General features: G+C 42.8%; 2 protein-coding genes and 2 long non-coding RNA genes across 5 annotated transcripts; 3 read left to right on the forward strand and 1 right to left on the reverse strand.

Annotated features, from left to right (window-relative positions):
- Positions 1 to 1741: 1741 nt before the first annotated feature.
- LOC139026177 (germ cell-specific gene 1-like protein) lies at positions 1742 to 4862 on the forward strand. The gene is made up of 5 exons (XM_070441467.1): positions 1742 to 2039; positions 3202 to 3249; positions 3342 to 3503; positions 3926 to 4037; positions 4358 to 4862. Exons 1-5 carry the CDS (start codon positions 1742 to 1744, stop codon positions 4860 to 4862), a joined length of 1125 nt encoding a protein of 374 aa, XP_070297568.1.
- Positions 4863 to 5157: 295 nt separating this feature from the next.
- LOC112076812 (uncharacterized) lies at positions 5158 to 6247 on the forward strand. Its single transcript, XR_011477921.1, has 2 exons — positions 5158 to 6094; positions 6154 to 6247. It is a non-coding gene; the product is annotated as an uncharacterized lncRNA (long non-coding RNA).
- Positions 6248 to 6789: 542 nt separating this feature from the next.
- LOC139026178 (uncharacterized) lies at positions 6790 to 7138 on the forward strand. Its single transcript, XR_011477920.1, has 2 exons — positions 6790 to 6823; positions 7050 to 7138. It is a non-coding gene; the product is annotated as an uncharacterized lncRNA (long non-coding RNA).
- LOC112076811 (epithelial membrane protein 2-like) lies at positions 6958 to 13969 on the reverse strand. Of its 2 annotated transcripts, none has more exons than XM_024143478.2 (5): positions 13858 to 13969; positions 9167 to 9249; positions 8536 to 8638; positions 7593 to 7733; positions 6958 to 7504 (listed from the first exon to the last, which is right to left on the reverse strand). In XM_024143478.2, exons 2-5 carry the CDS (start codon positions 9242 to 9244, stop codon positions 7341 to 7343), a joined length of 486 nt encoding a protein of 161 aa, XP_023999246.1. In that variant the 5' UTR covers positions 9245 to 9249; positions 13858 to 13969; the 3' UTR covers positions 6958 to 7340. The 2 variants fall into 2 exon arrangements, with proteins under 2 accessions (XP_023999246.1, XP_070297569.1); XM_070441468.1 differs by lacking the exon at positions 13858 to 13969 and adding an exon at positions 11680 to 11738.
- Positions 13970 to 15229: the final 1260 nt, after the last annotated feature.

Below are 15229 nucleotides of genomic sequence, written 5' to 3' on the forward strand. Positions count from 1 at the left end.
GTTCAAAACTTTCTTCCATTTAAGAACGTTGGAGGCCACTTTGTTCTTGGGGACCTTCAATGCTGCAGACATTTTTTGGTACCCTTCCCCAGATCTGTGCCTCAACACAATCCTGTCTTGGAGCTCTACGAACAATTCCTTCGACCTCATGGCTTGGTTCTTTCTCTACATGCACTGTCAACTGTGGGACCTTATATACTGTAGACAGTTGTGTGCCTTTCCAAATCATGTCCAATCAATTGAATTTACCACAGGTGGATTCCAATCAAGTTGTAGAAACATCTCAAGGATGATCAATTGGAACAGGATGCACCTGAGCTCAATTTCAAGTCTCATAGCAAAGGGTCTGAATACTTATGTAAATAAGGTATTTCTGTTTTTTATGTTTTATAAATTTGCGAACCTGTTTTCGCTTTGTCATTTTGGGGTATTTAAATGTTTTTTTTTACCTTTATTTAACTAGGAAAGTCAGTTGAAAACAAATTCTTATTTACAATAACGGCCTACCGGAGAACAGTGGGTGAACTGCCTTGTTCAGTGGCAGAACGACAGATTTTTACCTTGTCAGCTTGGGGATTCAACTACCTCATCCCCATATTGTTATTTATTTTATAAAATGTTTTGCTTCTTTGCACCCCATTATCTCTACTTGCACATTCATCTTCTGCACATCTATCACTCCAGTGTTTAATTTCTAAATTGTAATTACTTCGCCACTACGGCCTATTTATTGCCTAATCTTACCTCATTTGCACACACTATACATAGATTTTTTCTAGTGTGTTACTGACTGTACGTTTGTTTATCCCATGTGTAACTCTGTGTTGTTTGTGTCGCACTGCTTTTCTTTATCTTGGCCAGGTCGCAGTTGTAAATGAGAACTTGTTCTCAACTGGCATACCTAGTTAAATAAAGGTGAAATATATATATTTTTTTGATATTTTTTTTTTTTTTGATCCAGCAACCTTTCGGTTATTGGCACAACGCTCTAACCACTAGGCTACCTGCATTTTAGAATAAGGCTGTAATGTAACATCAAGGGGTCAAGGGGTCTGAATACTTTCCGAATGCACTGTAAACAGAGTTTATACTGTATTTGGTATTACACTTACTGGAGTCTCTCACAGGCTTTGAAAAAGCACCTACGAATAAGCTACCAGTACGGAAAGTGCTGCTGGCTGCTGGTAAGCTTTCTTGACTCCGACATAAGTGTTTCCCAACACATGGCTAACCTTTGTTTAACCAGCTAAACAGCTGCTCTTATTGAAAATGTGTTTGGAGTTACCTTTGTAGCTAATAGGCTATGTTAGAGTTTACACTTCCTCTTCCAATTATGTGTGGAGGTCAAAATAAAGTGGGGTGAGGGTTGTCCAAGCAAGGAAAGACATTGGGGGATTAGATTGTTTTCTTTCAGTTGGGTTGTCAATTCCTCTGAATACTTTATATTTTCCGTATGCTCTCTCTCAACTCTCTCTCAACTATCTTAACACTGTTTAAAAGAGATCTGGAGTCGAGCCTCACATTGCAGCCTTTGTCGACGTCCATATCTGATTCCTGTCATGTTAAGCGCTCTGACAGAGTCTCTGTGTCTGAAGTGGCCCCGTCTCCCTTTGTCATTATATAGTAGAGACTGAGGGAGTGTTTGACCTGCTGTTTAAAATACAACTTCTCTCTTTCTTCCTCTCTTCTCCCCCTCTCTAACACCTCCTCCCACCCCAGGTTCCCTCTCTCTCCCTTCATCATGTCGTTTCTGTCCAGGGTGCGGTCCCCCAAGCTCACCTTCTTCCAGACGCTAGTGTRTCTGGTCCTGGGGGCCATGGCCCTCTTGTCGTCCTACTGGTGTGAGGGCYGTCAGAAGGTCCCCAAGCCCCTCTGRTCMGCCAARAAACTGACCAAATGCATACCTGTGCCCGGGGTCTCGCATAACTRCACCTCCATCCAGTTCTCCTGGGAGACGGGMGATGACCGCTTCGTCTTCCCTGCCTTCCATGCAGGCATGTGGATGAGCTGTGAGGAGAACATCTACACTGACGCCTGGGGTGAGACTTTGGGGGGTGAAAATMGATGGTTGGAACTTTAATACCTCTAGGATTGTTCACAAGAGTTGAATATAGTGGGTTCAAAGTGGGGGAGTTGCAGTCACACAGTAATGTAACAATGGGAAGCGAGGATCAAAATGAAAATCACTGGTGAGATTAAATGCAATGAGAGTCCAGGTACGGTGGAGTGTGTGTGTGTGTGTGTACATGCGTGTGTGTGTGTGTGTGTGAGCTCTTGCACTCTATAAAGAGGATTATTAACGGTGCTCTGTTCAGGGGGATTTAGATTCTAACAGCATGACTCAATTATGGATCATGACCAGGTAGAGAGAAAGGTTTATATTATTCAACCCCCCGCCTTGACTGGACTCAACACCCTAAAGCTGGGGCTGGAGAAGACTTGATAGAGCTAATTTGTCTCCAAATTAATCATTTATATGTTGGATTCAAGTCTCCATCTTAACCAAATATCTAAATGAAAGAATAGGACTAAATCTAATTCAATAAAACTTTAAATGCACTTATTTAGTCCTGTTCTTTAACTTAAAGTGTTGGTTTAGATGGAGACGTGAATCCAACATGTTAATGATTAACTTGGAAGATTACATTTCAAATCAACCAAAGCTTGAAACCCTAGGCCTCCACTGTATGTGTTGTCTATCTTTTGGTTGAATTGAAACAAAAGCTGTTGATGACTTTGCAGATGCTATACAGGCCTAAAAAGTATTAGTGATGATATATGACTTATAAAGTATGGTTACATTTCATTTTCTCTGTTAAACCTACCTTTTAATGTAATTTAACTGCAATCCAGGTCATTTGGTTCTGCTGTTAGATGAAACACAGTGATAACACAATCTGTAGTACAAATAAACCAAAAATCAGACATTTGGTTGTGCTTTTAGATGGTTGAAAGCACAGTGATAACACATTGGAAAAACATTTGGCTGTCTTTTTGAATCGGTGAATATAGGTTGTCTAAACCAAATATTACCCTTTTATCCAAGTTGAAAGGACGTGGRGTGCCCATTGGGTAGAAAGGTTTTCTCAAGGACCACTATTCCTGATACTATGTACYTAATCTGTCCCACACAGAAATGTACCTTGTCTGATGGAGGATCATGATTTTATTAATGAAATAGCTWTGTCTTTTCTTTTTTAGAGGAAAAGTGTCGCAGTTTTCTTTCTTTAACTCCAGGAGGTGAAAAAGGTAAATMATTCTGCAGTGTCAAGATTGTATGTTGGTACACATTGCACAGTCATGACATAGTTGTACTGTAATCGTCCTCTCTCCCCCTGCAGGAATGTTGTGGTTGTCGGTGTCAATGGAGCTCATGTATGTTGGGCTGCTGTGTATCAGCTGTGTGCTGCTGTCTCTTCAGTTGTGTCTGGATGCCTTTTGGCCCTCACAGATCTGGGGACAGCTCCTCAATGCCTACTCTGCAGTCTTCACTATATTAGGAGGTACACATTTTAATTTAGATTCTATCTTTTTTGATCAATTAGCACAGGGTTTCCCAAACTCGGTTCTGAGTCGTCGTCACTACAGCTGATTCAAATAACCAACTAGTCATCAAGCTTTGATTATTTGAATCAGCAGTGTAGTGCTAGGGCAAAAACCAAAACGTGCATCTGGGGGATGGCCCCAGAACTGAGTTTGGGAAACCCTGATATAGCAGAAGCTCTTATGCAGAGCAACTTACAATCAGTGTGTCCCAACTAAGGTAGATAAGACAACCACACATCACAGTCATTGCAAGTAAAACTTTCTTTAATAAAGCTATTAGCGAAATCAGTGCTTGTATGAGAAATAAAAATGTCTCTCTGATGGAATCCACATAAAAGCTTTCAATGTCTGCCATTGAATCTCTGTTTTATTCTCTTAGGGTTACTGGGAATGGTGGCTCACATGATGTTCATGCAGGTGTTTCAGACTACTGCCTCTATGGGTCCAGAGGACTTCAAACCACACAGCTATGGCTACTCCTGGGGCTTTTAGTGAGTCTGCACGCACACACACTGTTTACTACAGTACCACTACTTATTCTCTGATCTTCAGTGTGTTCTCCTGATTCTTTGGTCTCCAAGAGCAAGTGGGCTTAAGTGTTTACATTTTCCCCTTTAAATAAGAGAGATATCTCAAGGACTCTCATGAGGCCTGGGCTCCTGTTAAAGACCTCTGTACATCTCAAATAGATTATTGCAATATTGCATGTGCCTTGTAGCAATTGTTTTAGTAAGATAAGGGTATGGAATATGTTTGCAACAGTAGGCTTGCACACATGGGTTCAGATTAACACACCATTTTTCTGTCTTAGTGTGGCATGGCTGGCCTTTACCTGCTGCATGTTGTCAGGAGTCTCCACCCTCAACAACTACACCAAGAAGACTGTAATGGAGCGGAGGCGCAAAGCCCGCCTGTACCCCCCTCGATTCCCTGACATAGAGCCCCTGCTACCCCCGGCCCCCTACTACTGCCCTCCGCCCCCTCACCCCTGCATGTCCCCACCATCCCCAGAACTCTCACCCCTGTCACCCTACTATGACTCCCCTTCACCACCCCCAACCTCATCACCCCGTCCACTCACCCACTCCCTCTCCCTCCCCCACTGCTACACACTCCCCCACCCTGAATACTTCCCACCTCCCCCGTCCCACCCTGCTCCCCTGTCCCCCTATCACCGCCACTCCCTCCCCTCTCCCTCCATCTCTCTGCCCCTCTCCGTCCACAGTTACACCCCCCAGTACTACTCAGAGGACAGGGGCAGAGAGATGGAGGAAGAGGGGAGGGAGTACTCAGATGAGGAGTACAGCCCACTTTGACTGTATGTGTGTGATACTTACCTATGAGCCAACATGCATTTGGATTTTGACAGAGCAAATCAGTGTGAAGTAGTCTGAAGCTCTCGGTCTACTTGTATGCATGCTGTCAATAAAACTTGGTGAAAATGTGCAGAGTGATTTCATTCACAGACTAGTATGCCTTCTGTTAGTTTCACTGTGGTGTCCCTCTACCAGTGACTAGGTATCATTCATCTTCCTGCAATCTGTCCTCCTTCACCGATTATGATTCATATTGAATTGTTTAGCAATGACAGGAGAAATTTCATTTAAATCAGGTTTAATTACAAATTATTATCATTATCATACTGATAAGAAATAGTAACAAAAATAAAATTGCATTAGACATACAAAGCATAATGTGGAACCAAACATGTTCATATTTACACATATATCTCAATGTGCAGCGAGCAAATATGCTCTGTCAGATTTCAAGGCACTCAAGATCTATCCGTCTGTTGGTTTGTCTGTCAGTCCATGGGTGTGTCTGGGGGATAGGTTGATTCAGACAAATGGATGTTAATCTACACTATAAGACTAATGGTACAAAGCATAAAATAATTGGCAAAAATAATTACATAACTAAAAAGGGGAGGGGTCCAGTTAGCAGTGAGGTTAGTACTAATGTTCCATGTATGGACATTGGCAAATACATTATATTCTTTGTCTTATTCAGCACACTATAGTAGGGCTGTAAGTCAAACGGGGTAATGATCGTTGACAGTTTCCGAAATTGGATTCTGTTTGCGGCACTCTAGTCAATTCATTCTTCTATTTGGTTTTGAGAGTTTTGGCATTGTTTTATTATGAGCCTAATTGAGAAATAAATCAAATGTAAGCAAGAATAGTTCAGGACTATGATTCTGAAATAATGAGATACTGTCGGTCTATACTCTGACTCCCCTATACCTTCAACAAATATAATGAGGGCTATAAAAGTTTCATTAACTTTGAAAATGTTGTCCCACGTTATATTGAAAACTAAACATGGACTTGGTAATATGTGGGCAGGACAGGTAAGTTATAGCTATGTGGGCAGGACAGGTAAGTTATAGCTATGTGGGCAGGACAGGTAAGTTATAGCTATGTGGGCAGGAAACAGGTAAGTTATAACTATGTGGCAGGACAGGTAAGTTTATAGCTATGTGGGCAGGACAGGTAAGTTATAGCTATGTGGGCAGGACAGGTAAGTTATAGCTATGTGGGCAGGACAGGTAAGTTATAGCTATGTGGGCAGTAAACAGGTAAGTTATAACTATGTGGGCAGGACCAGGTAAGTTATAGCTATGTGGGCAGTACAGGTAAGTTATAGCTATGTGGGCAGGACAGGTAAGTTATAGCTATGTGGGCAGGACAGGTAAGTTATACTATGTGGGCAGGACCAGGTAAGTTATAGCTATGTGGGCAGTACAGGTAAGTTATAGCTATGTGGGCAGGACAGGTAAGTTATAGCTATGTGGCAGGACAGGTAAGTTATAGCTATGTGGGCAGGACAGGTAAGTTATAACTATGGCAGGACAGGTAGTTATAAACTATGTGGGCAGGACAGGTAAGTTATAGCTATGTGGGCAGGACAGGTAAGTATAGCTATGTGGGCAGGACAGGTAAGTTATAGCTATGTGGGCAGGACAGGTAAGTTATAGCTATGGTGGGCAGGACAGGTAAGTTATAGCTATGTGGGCAGGACAGGTAAGTTAATAGACTATGTGGGCAGGACAGGTAAGTTATAGCTATGTGGGCAGGACAGGTAAGTTATAGCTATGTGGCAGGACAGGTAAGTTATAGCTATGTGGGCAGGACAGGTAAGTTTAATAGCTATGTGGGCAGGACAGGTAAGTTATAGCTATGTGGGCAGGACAGGTAAGTTATAGCTATGTGGGCAGGACAGGTAAGTTATACTATGTGGGCAGGACAGGTAAGTTATAGCTATGTGGGCAGGACAGGTAAGTTATAGCTATGTGGGCAGACAGGTAAGTTATAGCTATGTGGGCAGTACAGGTAAGTTATGCTATTGTGGGCAGGACAGGTAAGTTTATAGCTATGTGGGGCAGGACACGGTAAGTTATAGCTATGTGGGCAGGACAGGTAAGTTATAGCTATGTGGGCAGTACAGGTAAGTTATAGCTATGTGGGCAGGACCAGGTAAGTTATAGCTATGTGGGCAGACAGGTAAGTTATAGCTATGTGGGCAGGACAGGTAAGTTATAGCTATGTGGGCAGGACAGGTAAGTTATAGCTATGTGGGCAGGACAGGTAAGTTATTACAATGTAAATCCATATGTTTAGACACTTCAGTGGGAACCAAAAGAGATACATGAATCAAAATTCAAGCCAGAAAATATGTGGATAACAACTCTCCCCTTTTGTATCCCACACTCATATCCATACCTAATTGTACAAAAAACGATCAGATCGTAAGATATTGAGCCTGTCCCTTGGGTTTGGGCTAGTCTTCTGCTTCTAGTTTGCGGTCTTCTTTCGCAGGACAAAGTAGATTATACTGGAGATGAAGGTGAACGCAAAGGAGATCCAGGCCAGAATGAAGGAGTGGCCATACCAACCATCCGATTCATTATTGTGAAAGATGTCTGTGTAGATGGAGGCAGCGATCATGATGCACAGGCCTGGAGGGAGGGAGGGACAAAGGTCAAGCAAAGACAGAACTAGTTGTTTAACAGGTTGAAGATTGAAAGTGTTTAGGGCAATACTTACAGGCTAGGAGCTGGAAGATGCCAGAGAAGGTGAATCTCTGTCCCTTGGACAGAGTGAAGAGTTGTCCCACAAACACAAACAGGCCAAGGGAAGAGAATATGCAGGCCAGAATGGAGCTAGCCTGTACTGCCTGGAGGTATTCTGTAGAGGGAGACAGAGACAGACACTGAGTAAGGACTATTTACAGAACAGACACACCCAGAAATTAACACCATGTTAACAAAATAGTGTTGTGTCACACTCTGGAATGCAGAGGTGAAAGGGGCAGTTCTGTTTTTTAGAGACACAATGAAAGTATTTTAATCTGGAAAATTGTGTGCTAAGGAATATTTATGAGAGGATTTAAGACGAGTTCATTTCATAGGTTGTAAAAGGGTTTCTCAGCAATCAAATAAAACACTTTATGAGAGATACAACATTGCTACATACATACATACTTTTGACCACACATTCACTAAAGGTCTACACACAGACTCAATGTATTTGTAATGCACTTTTAAGCAAATCTGAACCTCCCCACCAGCCCCAACCCTGTCTCCGATCCTGCCACACCCTCTGTTCAGTTTCCTCTATGAGAAAATGGCATTGTTCTCCCTCGTTGGGCAATAGAGTGCTTACTGATCAATCATGCTTCACACGAACAGACACACAGAGACAGGTTAGATGACAGGCTTAGTCTGACAGTTGTTATGGAGCTCTACCCTGAATTCAACCAAACATCCAGCTCAGTAAACCCACATCCTGGAGAAACTACACTGTTCCTGTTTCTGTGCTGCAAAAATGTATATCTTGGGGTGACATGAGACACTAATTCACATGTAGGATGATATTTACATATACTGTATATCCAGGAGCAATGCTAATTCCCTGCAGTGCTGTTTTTTTTCCACAGAGAATGTTTCCTTACATTTTAGCCCAGCGGTTCAGTATGGCCCAGGCTTACCTTGATGGTAGTGGCCGGGGAGATCGTTGGAGCTCCAGGTTCCATTGGTCAGTATCCACCTGGCCCACACATCAGTGGACACGGTTTTTGTCATCCACCAGGCCTGGACAGGACAGAGAGGAGAGATAGTCAATGGACATCCACAGGTTCATGTGTTGTGTTCTAACATGCATTTGGATGTCCAGGCACAGGGATAACAGTCAATGGGTTGAATGTACATCGGTAGAACGTAGCAGCATACCACAGCAGCCAGGTATGCTCCTCTCACTACAACAGTCCTTTTAACACTCACTGGAATCCCACACACGAACAAGAGCATGTATATGCAGCCACATTGTTGACGATAAAGCACAGGTACACACACACACACACTCAGAGTGATGAAACACTGGCCAACCTGTTTGTCACCTATCTTCTTTCAGGGGTGAGAGTGAGCTCAGAAATGTAGTCCAGAATACCAAAGTGGAACACTGACAGAACAGCACCAAAGGCCTGAGCCAATGAGGGCTAACATAGCATGCTTTCATCTTTTGATTCAACACCCCACAGACATAGTGAAAGAGATGTGCACTCATGTGTAGCTCCACAGGGCTATGTCAACATGAAGAGAGCTAAGTGGGGGATTACTTACATTGTCGATAGTTGCCACTAGGAGGAGGATGATGCTGGTGAGGTGAAGGAGGAAGATTCCGGCTAGAAGAACCAACATGATGACTGAGAGAAAGACAGAACAAGGGAGAGGGAGAAAATATATATATTTTGTTAAAAGTTGGTCGAACACTTCCTCGTTCTATACCATATCAAACAAAGGGAGACTGGGGGACACAGACACTGTCACAGGGCTTAACATGAGTGACAGGAATCAGATACTCTATTGTTTTGTACTCTTGCTGTACAGTGTCCTTGGGTTTCTTGAAAGTTGCTTTAAATCTCATGTATTTGTATTATTAAATATTATTAGATATGGATGTTGACAAAGGCTGCACTGTGAAGCTTGGCTTCAGCACTTTGAAACAGGCAGTCATTAATGATGGAAGGTCTGAGTCTGCACCCCCTCGGGGTGCGGCTTTATAACTCCTGATGGGTTATAGCCACACACACTAACAGAAATGGAGGGAGGCGTGATACAAAATGAATCTAAAGGATTCAGAGGAAGAGATTTGAGATAGGACATAGTGATTGGTCAAGCCAGGTAGTAATAGGCCTGGGAAACAGAGAGCGAGAAAATCAGAGGGATAAAGAGGGAAATGTCAGCAGGAGATGAGTTGTAACTTGTTTGCAGCTTGCAACAAACCGCCACTCCTTAAAATAACTGCACAAAATACCTACTCCCCTGCCTGCCCCACCTCCCCCAAATAAACATATACACACACCTATAACCAAGTCCTCAACTTCATGGCGGGAACCCTTTTGGTGTAGTAAATTCATCATGTACTTACCCCCCTCACCCCCCCCCCCGCCCCCCCCCCCCCCCCCCCCCCCCCCCCCCCCCCCCCCCCCCCCGCCCCCCGCCCCCCCCCCCCCCCCCCCCCCCCCCCCCCCCCCCCCCCCCCATAATCAGACACACACACTCAGGTTAGATGTGGCAGAGAGAGAACTTTTTCAGTTTTAAAGATTAAATTACACTGCATTTATGTAAAGTGTGGGATACCAATATCCATGTGAGCTTCCCAGCCCATGTTGCCGGAGTTAAGAACATATTGTAGATGAATAATATTGCATTTGTTGTATTACAACCCCTAAACTTACTCCACAGATCCCTTGACATTTTGTTTTATTTTTACATCTGTTGTTGTTGTAATATTCATATATAACAATTTATGTTAAATATAAATATATATATTTTGTTAAAAGTTGGTTATATATATAATATATTATATATATATATATATATATAATAATAATATACACATTTTTATATATATATTTGAGATCTGGCTGCAACCCACTGCAAAGCATAGTGGGTTGAATGACCCACTTTGGAACCCTGCCTTAACCAATTCAGATTAGCTAGGCAACTCAACTCAAAATATTGAAAACAATCTCAATTCACCAATTACAATTGCCATTATTTTATTTATTATCTTCAGTAAAGATCATAAACAATACAAAAAAGCTGAATGACTGTTTGAATGGCCATTGTCAGAGAGAAGAAGGCAAGATTGCTGTTCTTCCTAAATACAATCTTATTGTGAGAACAACTCACGGATACACTTTAGAGTTCCTTCCCACCCCTACTACTGGCAATAGAGCGGCTTGGGATCTGTGGTGTGGAGAGAGTACGGCGAGAGCCAGTCTGGAATGCAGAGAACCTCTCTGGGATAAAGGGCTGGTCTGGGTTGGGTCCAAACATGTGATCTACATCAACACTGACCCACCCCAAGTTGTTTACACCAACATGTACACTTCAAAATGAATGTAATTGGGAACAATACTTCTAGTTAGCTCAACTGTGTGTAAATATTTGAGTACACAAAAAATGTCTGTGTAATTTCTATATGAGAGCTTCTCATCTAAGTGCTGAAGAGACAAATAAGAGGGAACTCGAGCTAGTCTTAGACAATTTAAACCTCTGACTGTCTGACTGACAGCGCTGAAGGAAGTTTACCTGTCTGTTATGTAAGAAATAAAAAGTACACCCTATCCAACCTCAGTAGTTTGCCAGAGTCACAGAGAGTAAACACTGAATTCATGACAAACTTCCTGCCTTCTAGGATGGAGCATAGTTCCATCATGCACTCATACCTACCAGAAATTACAGGATAGGTTTCATGGGCTAAAGCGTGTACTATATACTTTAACTAAGTTATACTTAAAGTTTCAGAATTGCAGTGCATTGGATTTCACCTTGTAATGTTGTTTCAGAACCAGCTACCTGATCAATTACTGAACACGCCCACACTGAACTTACTGGCAAGGAATAAACTACCAGTATCATTTGCATTAAAAAGAACGTGCTATCTACAATTCTAATTAATTCACGCCCCTACTGACTGTGTGCAATTTATTAGTCTTGAGAGTAATTAAAATAGAAGGCAGGCATATAGCTATTATGGGCTATTATATAGGCTATATCATTTAAAAACACACGAAGAGCATGTCAAAGAGTTGGAATCTGGAAAGAAACACAAATATTCAACTTACTTTTTGATGGAGCCTTTCTGTTGAAGCCCAATTCCTTCTGCTCTCTACGTTCCAAATGTCAGACTCAGCCCTCGCCCAAGGAACGCACAAACACTCACAACCACACCTCCACCCACTTCCCTCCCTCTTTTCCGAGTCCACACCCCACCAAATCTCTCACTCCTTTTTCTCCCCTCTTCTCTCTGTCTCACCAGGGGCAAAATCTGATATCAACCTTGGAGGACAAACATGACATTTCTCAGGAGCAATTCCTGAGGGGGACACCAAAAGTAGTGCTGTAACACATAGACTATTTTTAATATGTTAAATGTATATTGAGGGACCATAATCACTACTACTGGATAATTGTTAGGTAAGTAGTTAACTGAAGGTTGTCCCAACTTGTTTAAATCATTATAATACTACTAATAATAATAGTTATAGCAGTGTCCTTATCAGTGCAGTGTTCCTCTCTCTTGAAACGTCAACACTCTGTTTGCAAGAGTTTGCGTTCTATAAATTGTGGTGTGGCTGATATTGTTCTGTGTCATCACTGAGGTAACTGGACGATCGCTGCCACTGTCCCCTATACTGGTGCTGCTGGCAACAAGGTGACACCTGGTCCTGCCGTGGCTGTGACACTGTCCCTGAAGTCTCTCTCCTTGGCTCTTTCCCTTTCACCACCCTCACTGACTCAGTCTGTCTCCTAGAAAGAAATAAGGTGTTTGCTGTACTCCTAACTACCGGTCCCAAAACTACACAATTAATCACAACAGCAATACCATTGCCTTAAACAAATCTTAGTTTAGTCACCAGTTTAAGTTGAGAGCTGGGGTATCCATGGCATTTTCCAATTATGTCCCTATTTTACAAGTAAAAAAAATGGAGAACCTTTCATAATGTTGCCAAACAAAGACTCAACAAACTTACCTGAGACTCCCTGTCTCTGCCAGTCTGTCCCTGCCAGTCTGTCCCTGCCTATCTGTCCACAGCTCTGCTGTCTGTGTGCCATCTGTTGCCTGCTCTGCCTAATGACATCATTGTGAAACATTCCATTAGCATTTCACTTCTTTCTTATGAACATTTTATCAACTGGTCTTTGAGATATTAGGCTACTAGAGTTCTTACTTTGTGTTTTGGTGTCCTGAAAAATACTCTGATGTCCGTCTTTTTTCTGACATTTTTCTACCTGGCTGGCTGGCTGGCTGGCTGACCGGTCTAGCTGCACACACACACATTTACACAACACATGCTGCAACGTTTTGAAATTTTAACCTAGTTTGTTTCATATTGGCAGGCTTCCAACAATAGCTGAATTTGCAAAGCTAGCGAGCACCAATTCCGTTTCTGTGGTGTTTGCTATAATCTTTGCTACCTGGTTAAAGGTGGAGAAAAAAAAATATATTCACTAGCGACAATTTTGCTTTTGCAACGAGACCATTTAATATATTTAAGACAATGGTATAAGAGAGTGTAGTTCTGTTCAGTTTGGACTTCAGTTTATCGCTAACCTTATCACGGGGACTTMGAAGCACTACAGCTGCATGCTAATCTTGGAATAAACTCACGATAGCAAATATTCCATCTTTGACGACGCCACATAAATGGAATAGGTACTAGCTAGCTTGATAGTTAATGTTTGCTTTAGTTTGTGCGCTAGCTCTGCAAATTCAGCTAGTGTGTGAACCCTGCAACATTAAAAAAATATATACATTGCTATGGCGCGATTGACTGGATTACCTCACGTCAGTTACGTACACTGAGTGCCTTTCGGACAGTAGATACGAACCCTCTATTACCTTGCAAGCTAAAGAACTGGCAGTGGATCAAATCATTGTGGGGCAAAGGGCGGGGGGGTCGCAATCTTGTGAAACTTAAAAACGCGCTATTAAGTGTCTAGAATCAGCACAAGTGCTTTCATTGCGTATTATTAATATTATTGAAATTACATAGTTATGTTTACAGTGATATATTGGGGGGGGACAAATCATATTTTTCCCAGGATGGGGGGGTCGTGTCCCCCCCGTCCCCCCTGGGATTTCCGCCTATGTGTCTCACATGCATGCAATTACCCAAAAGCCACTATTTCAACAACTTTGTGGTGGAGTATTTGTTTTTCATGTTCTAGCTATGTCTTTGTCACTCTGTCTATTTAGGCCATTATATACATGAGTACTCAGAGGAAGCACACTGACTCACCCACTGATGTTTGGGGAACTCCCCAAATATTGTCATGAATTCAAATCCCTGCTGCCATGGAGACTCAGTAGTAGCCAGAGCGACCACATTGTTGCTGTTGTATCTCCACACACTGACGTGGTGGGTGTAGTGTTTCTGCCTGATCCCCACCCACTTTCTCCATTCCCCCTCCAAAGCTCTCTCTCCGGGAGGATAGTCAGGATGAAGGAATGTAGTTGGTTGGGAGGGAGGGAGAGGAGGAGATAACAAGTGCAAGTCATAGCCTGAGAGAGAGAAAGAGAGAGATTGTGTGTTTGCATGAGAACGAGTGAGAGAAACCAGTTTCCCACAAGTACAACTTATATTCACACTTGATTGATAGATATAGTGCACTATCTAGGACAATAGTCTGCCAATATAAGTAGGGTGAAAGAAACCTACTTCTATTGACCTCTGCTGAGGTAATGTGCTACATACAGAGTGCTTCAGCAGCCTCAGGTGATGTCACAGGGTAATGATAGGGTTTCAGACATGTTTGGCCAAGTGACTCTCAGACCTCAAAGTATTATCCACCGGGCACATCACATACTGGGTTATTGGTGGATACGGTTCCACAAACAGCATTCCTCACTTGGGTCAAAGTCAAGGAATGCGGAGTAACCTCTAAAGATGTACTGCAGACTCCCCACACGAAACACTAAGGCTGTGACTGTCACAAAGCCAATAGGATACACCCTAGCCCCTAGGGGGACAGGCAACTCAAATACTGGGCCTCAAATATAGAAAAAGGCATGGGAATATAGAAATGTTGTCTAGCCTGCCTCTTCCCAGGGTGTATCGACCCCACCTACCTGACAGGTGAGGTAAGCTAGCTTGGGTACAGTGTGGCCTACTATATATCCCTGCTGCCTCTGTCTGCCTATGGAAGCTGGTCCCGAGCTGGGCAGGGCCCCAGTGAAATTAACAAATAACATGCCTGTGTAGCTTTTGAGAGTACCAATGGGATCGTTTCATCAACAATCAGCCCTTCGTTTCCCTTCCTTAATCAAAACGGGAAAAACCAGAGCCCATAAAGCAGGGGTGTCAAACTCATTCCATGGAGGGCCAGGTGTCTGCCGGTTTGTTTTTATCTTTTCAATTAAGACCTAGACAACCAGGCGAGGGGAGTTCCTTACTAATCAGTGACCTTAATTAATCAATCAGGTGGAGTGAAAACCTGCAGCCACTCGGCCCTCTGTGGAATGAGTTTGACACGTGCCCTAAAGGCAGACTGGAACAGTTGTGATATTGTTTGAAGTGTTGTATGTACACTATTAAGAACGTGTTCGCTCCTTCATATTCAAGGCAGATCCAAGGTGGGTCTACAGCGTGGCTGTGGCTCGCCTTGCCTTGC

This window comes from Salvelinus sp. IW2-2015, unplaced genomic scaffold (genome assembly GCF_002910315.2).
Source record: "Salvelinus sp. IW2-2015 unplaced genomic scaffold, ASM291031v2 Un_scaffold4059, whole genome shotgun sequence".
Classification (NCBI taxonomy): Eukaryota; Metazoa; Chordata; class Actinopteri; order Salmoniformes; family Salmonidae; genus Salvelinus; species Salvelinus sp. IW2-2015.

Coding starts and splice junctions, on each gene's coding strand:
- LOC112076811 (XM_024143478.2), bottom strand. CDS start 9,244: ATGTTGGTTCTTCTAGCCGGAATCTTCCTCCTTCACCTCACCAGCATC. Junction 7,734..8,535: donor CCCCGGCCACTACCATCAAG/GTAAGCCTGGGC, acceptor CTCCCTCTACAG/AATACCTCCAGGCAGTACAG. Junction 7,505..7,592: donor CATCTTCCAGCTCCTAGCCT/GTAAGTATTGCC, acceptor CCCTCCCTCCAG/GCCTGTGCATCATGATCGCT.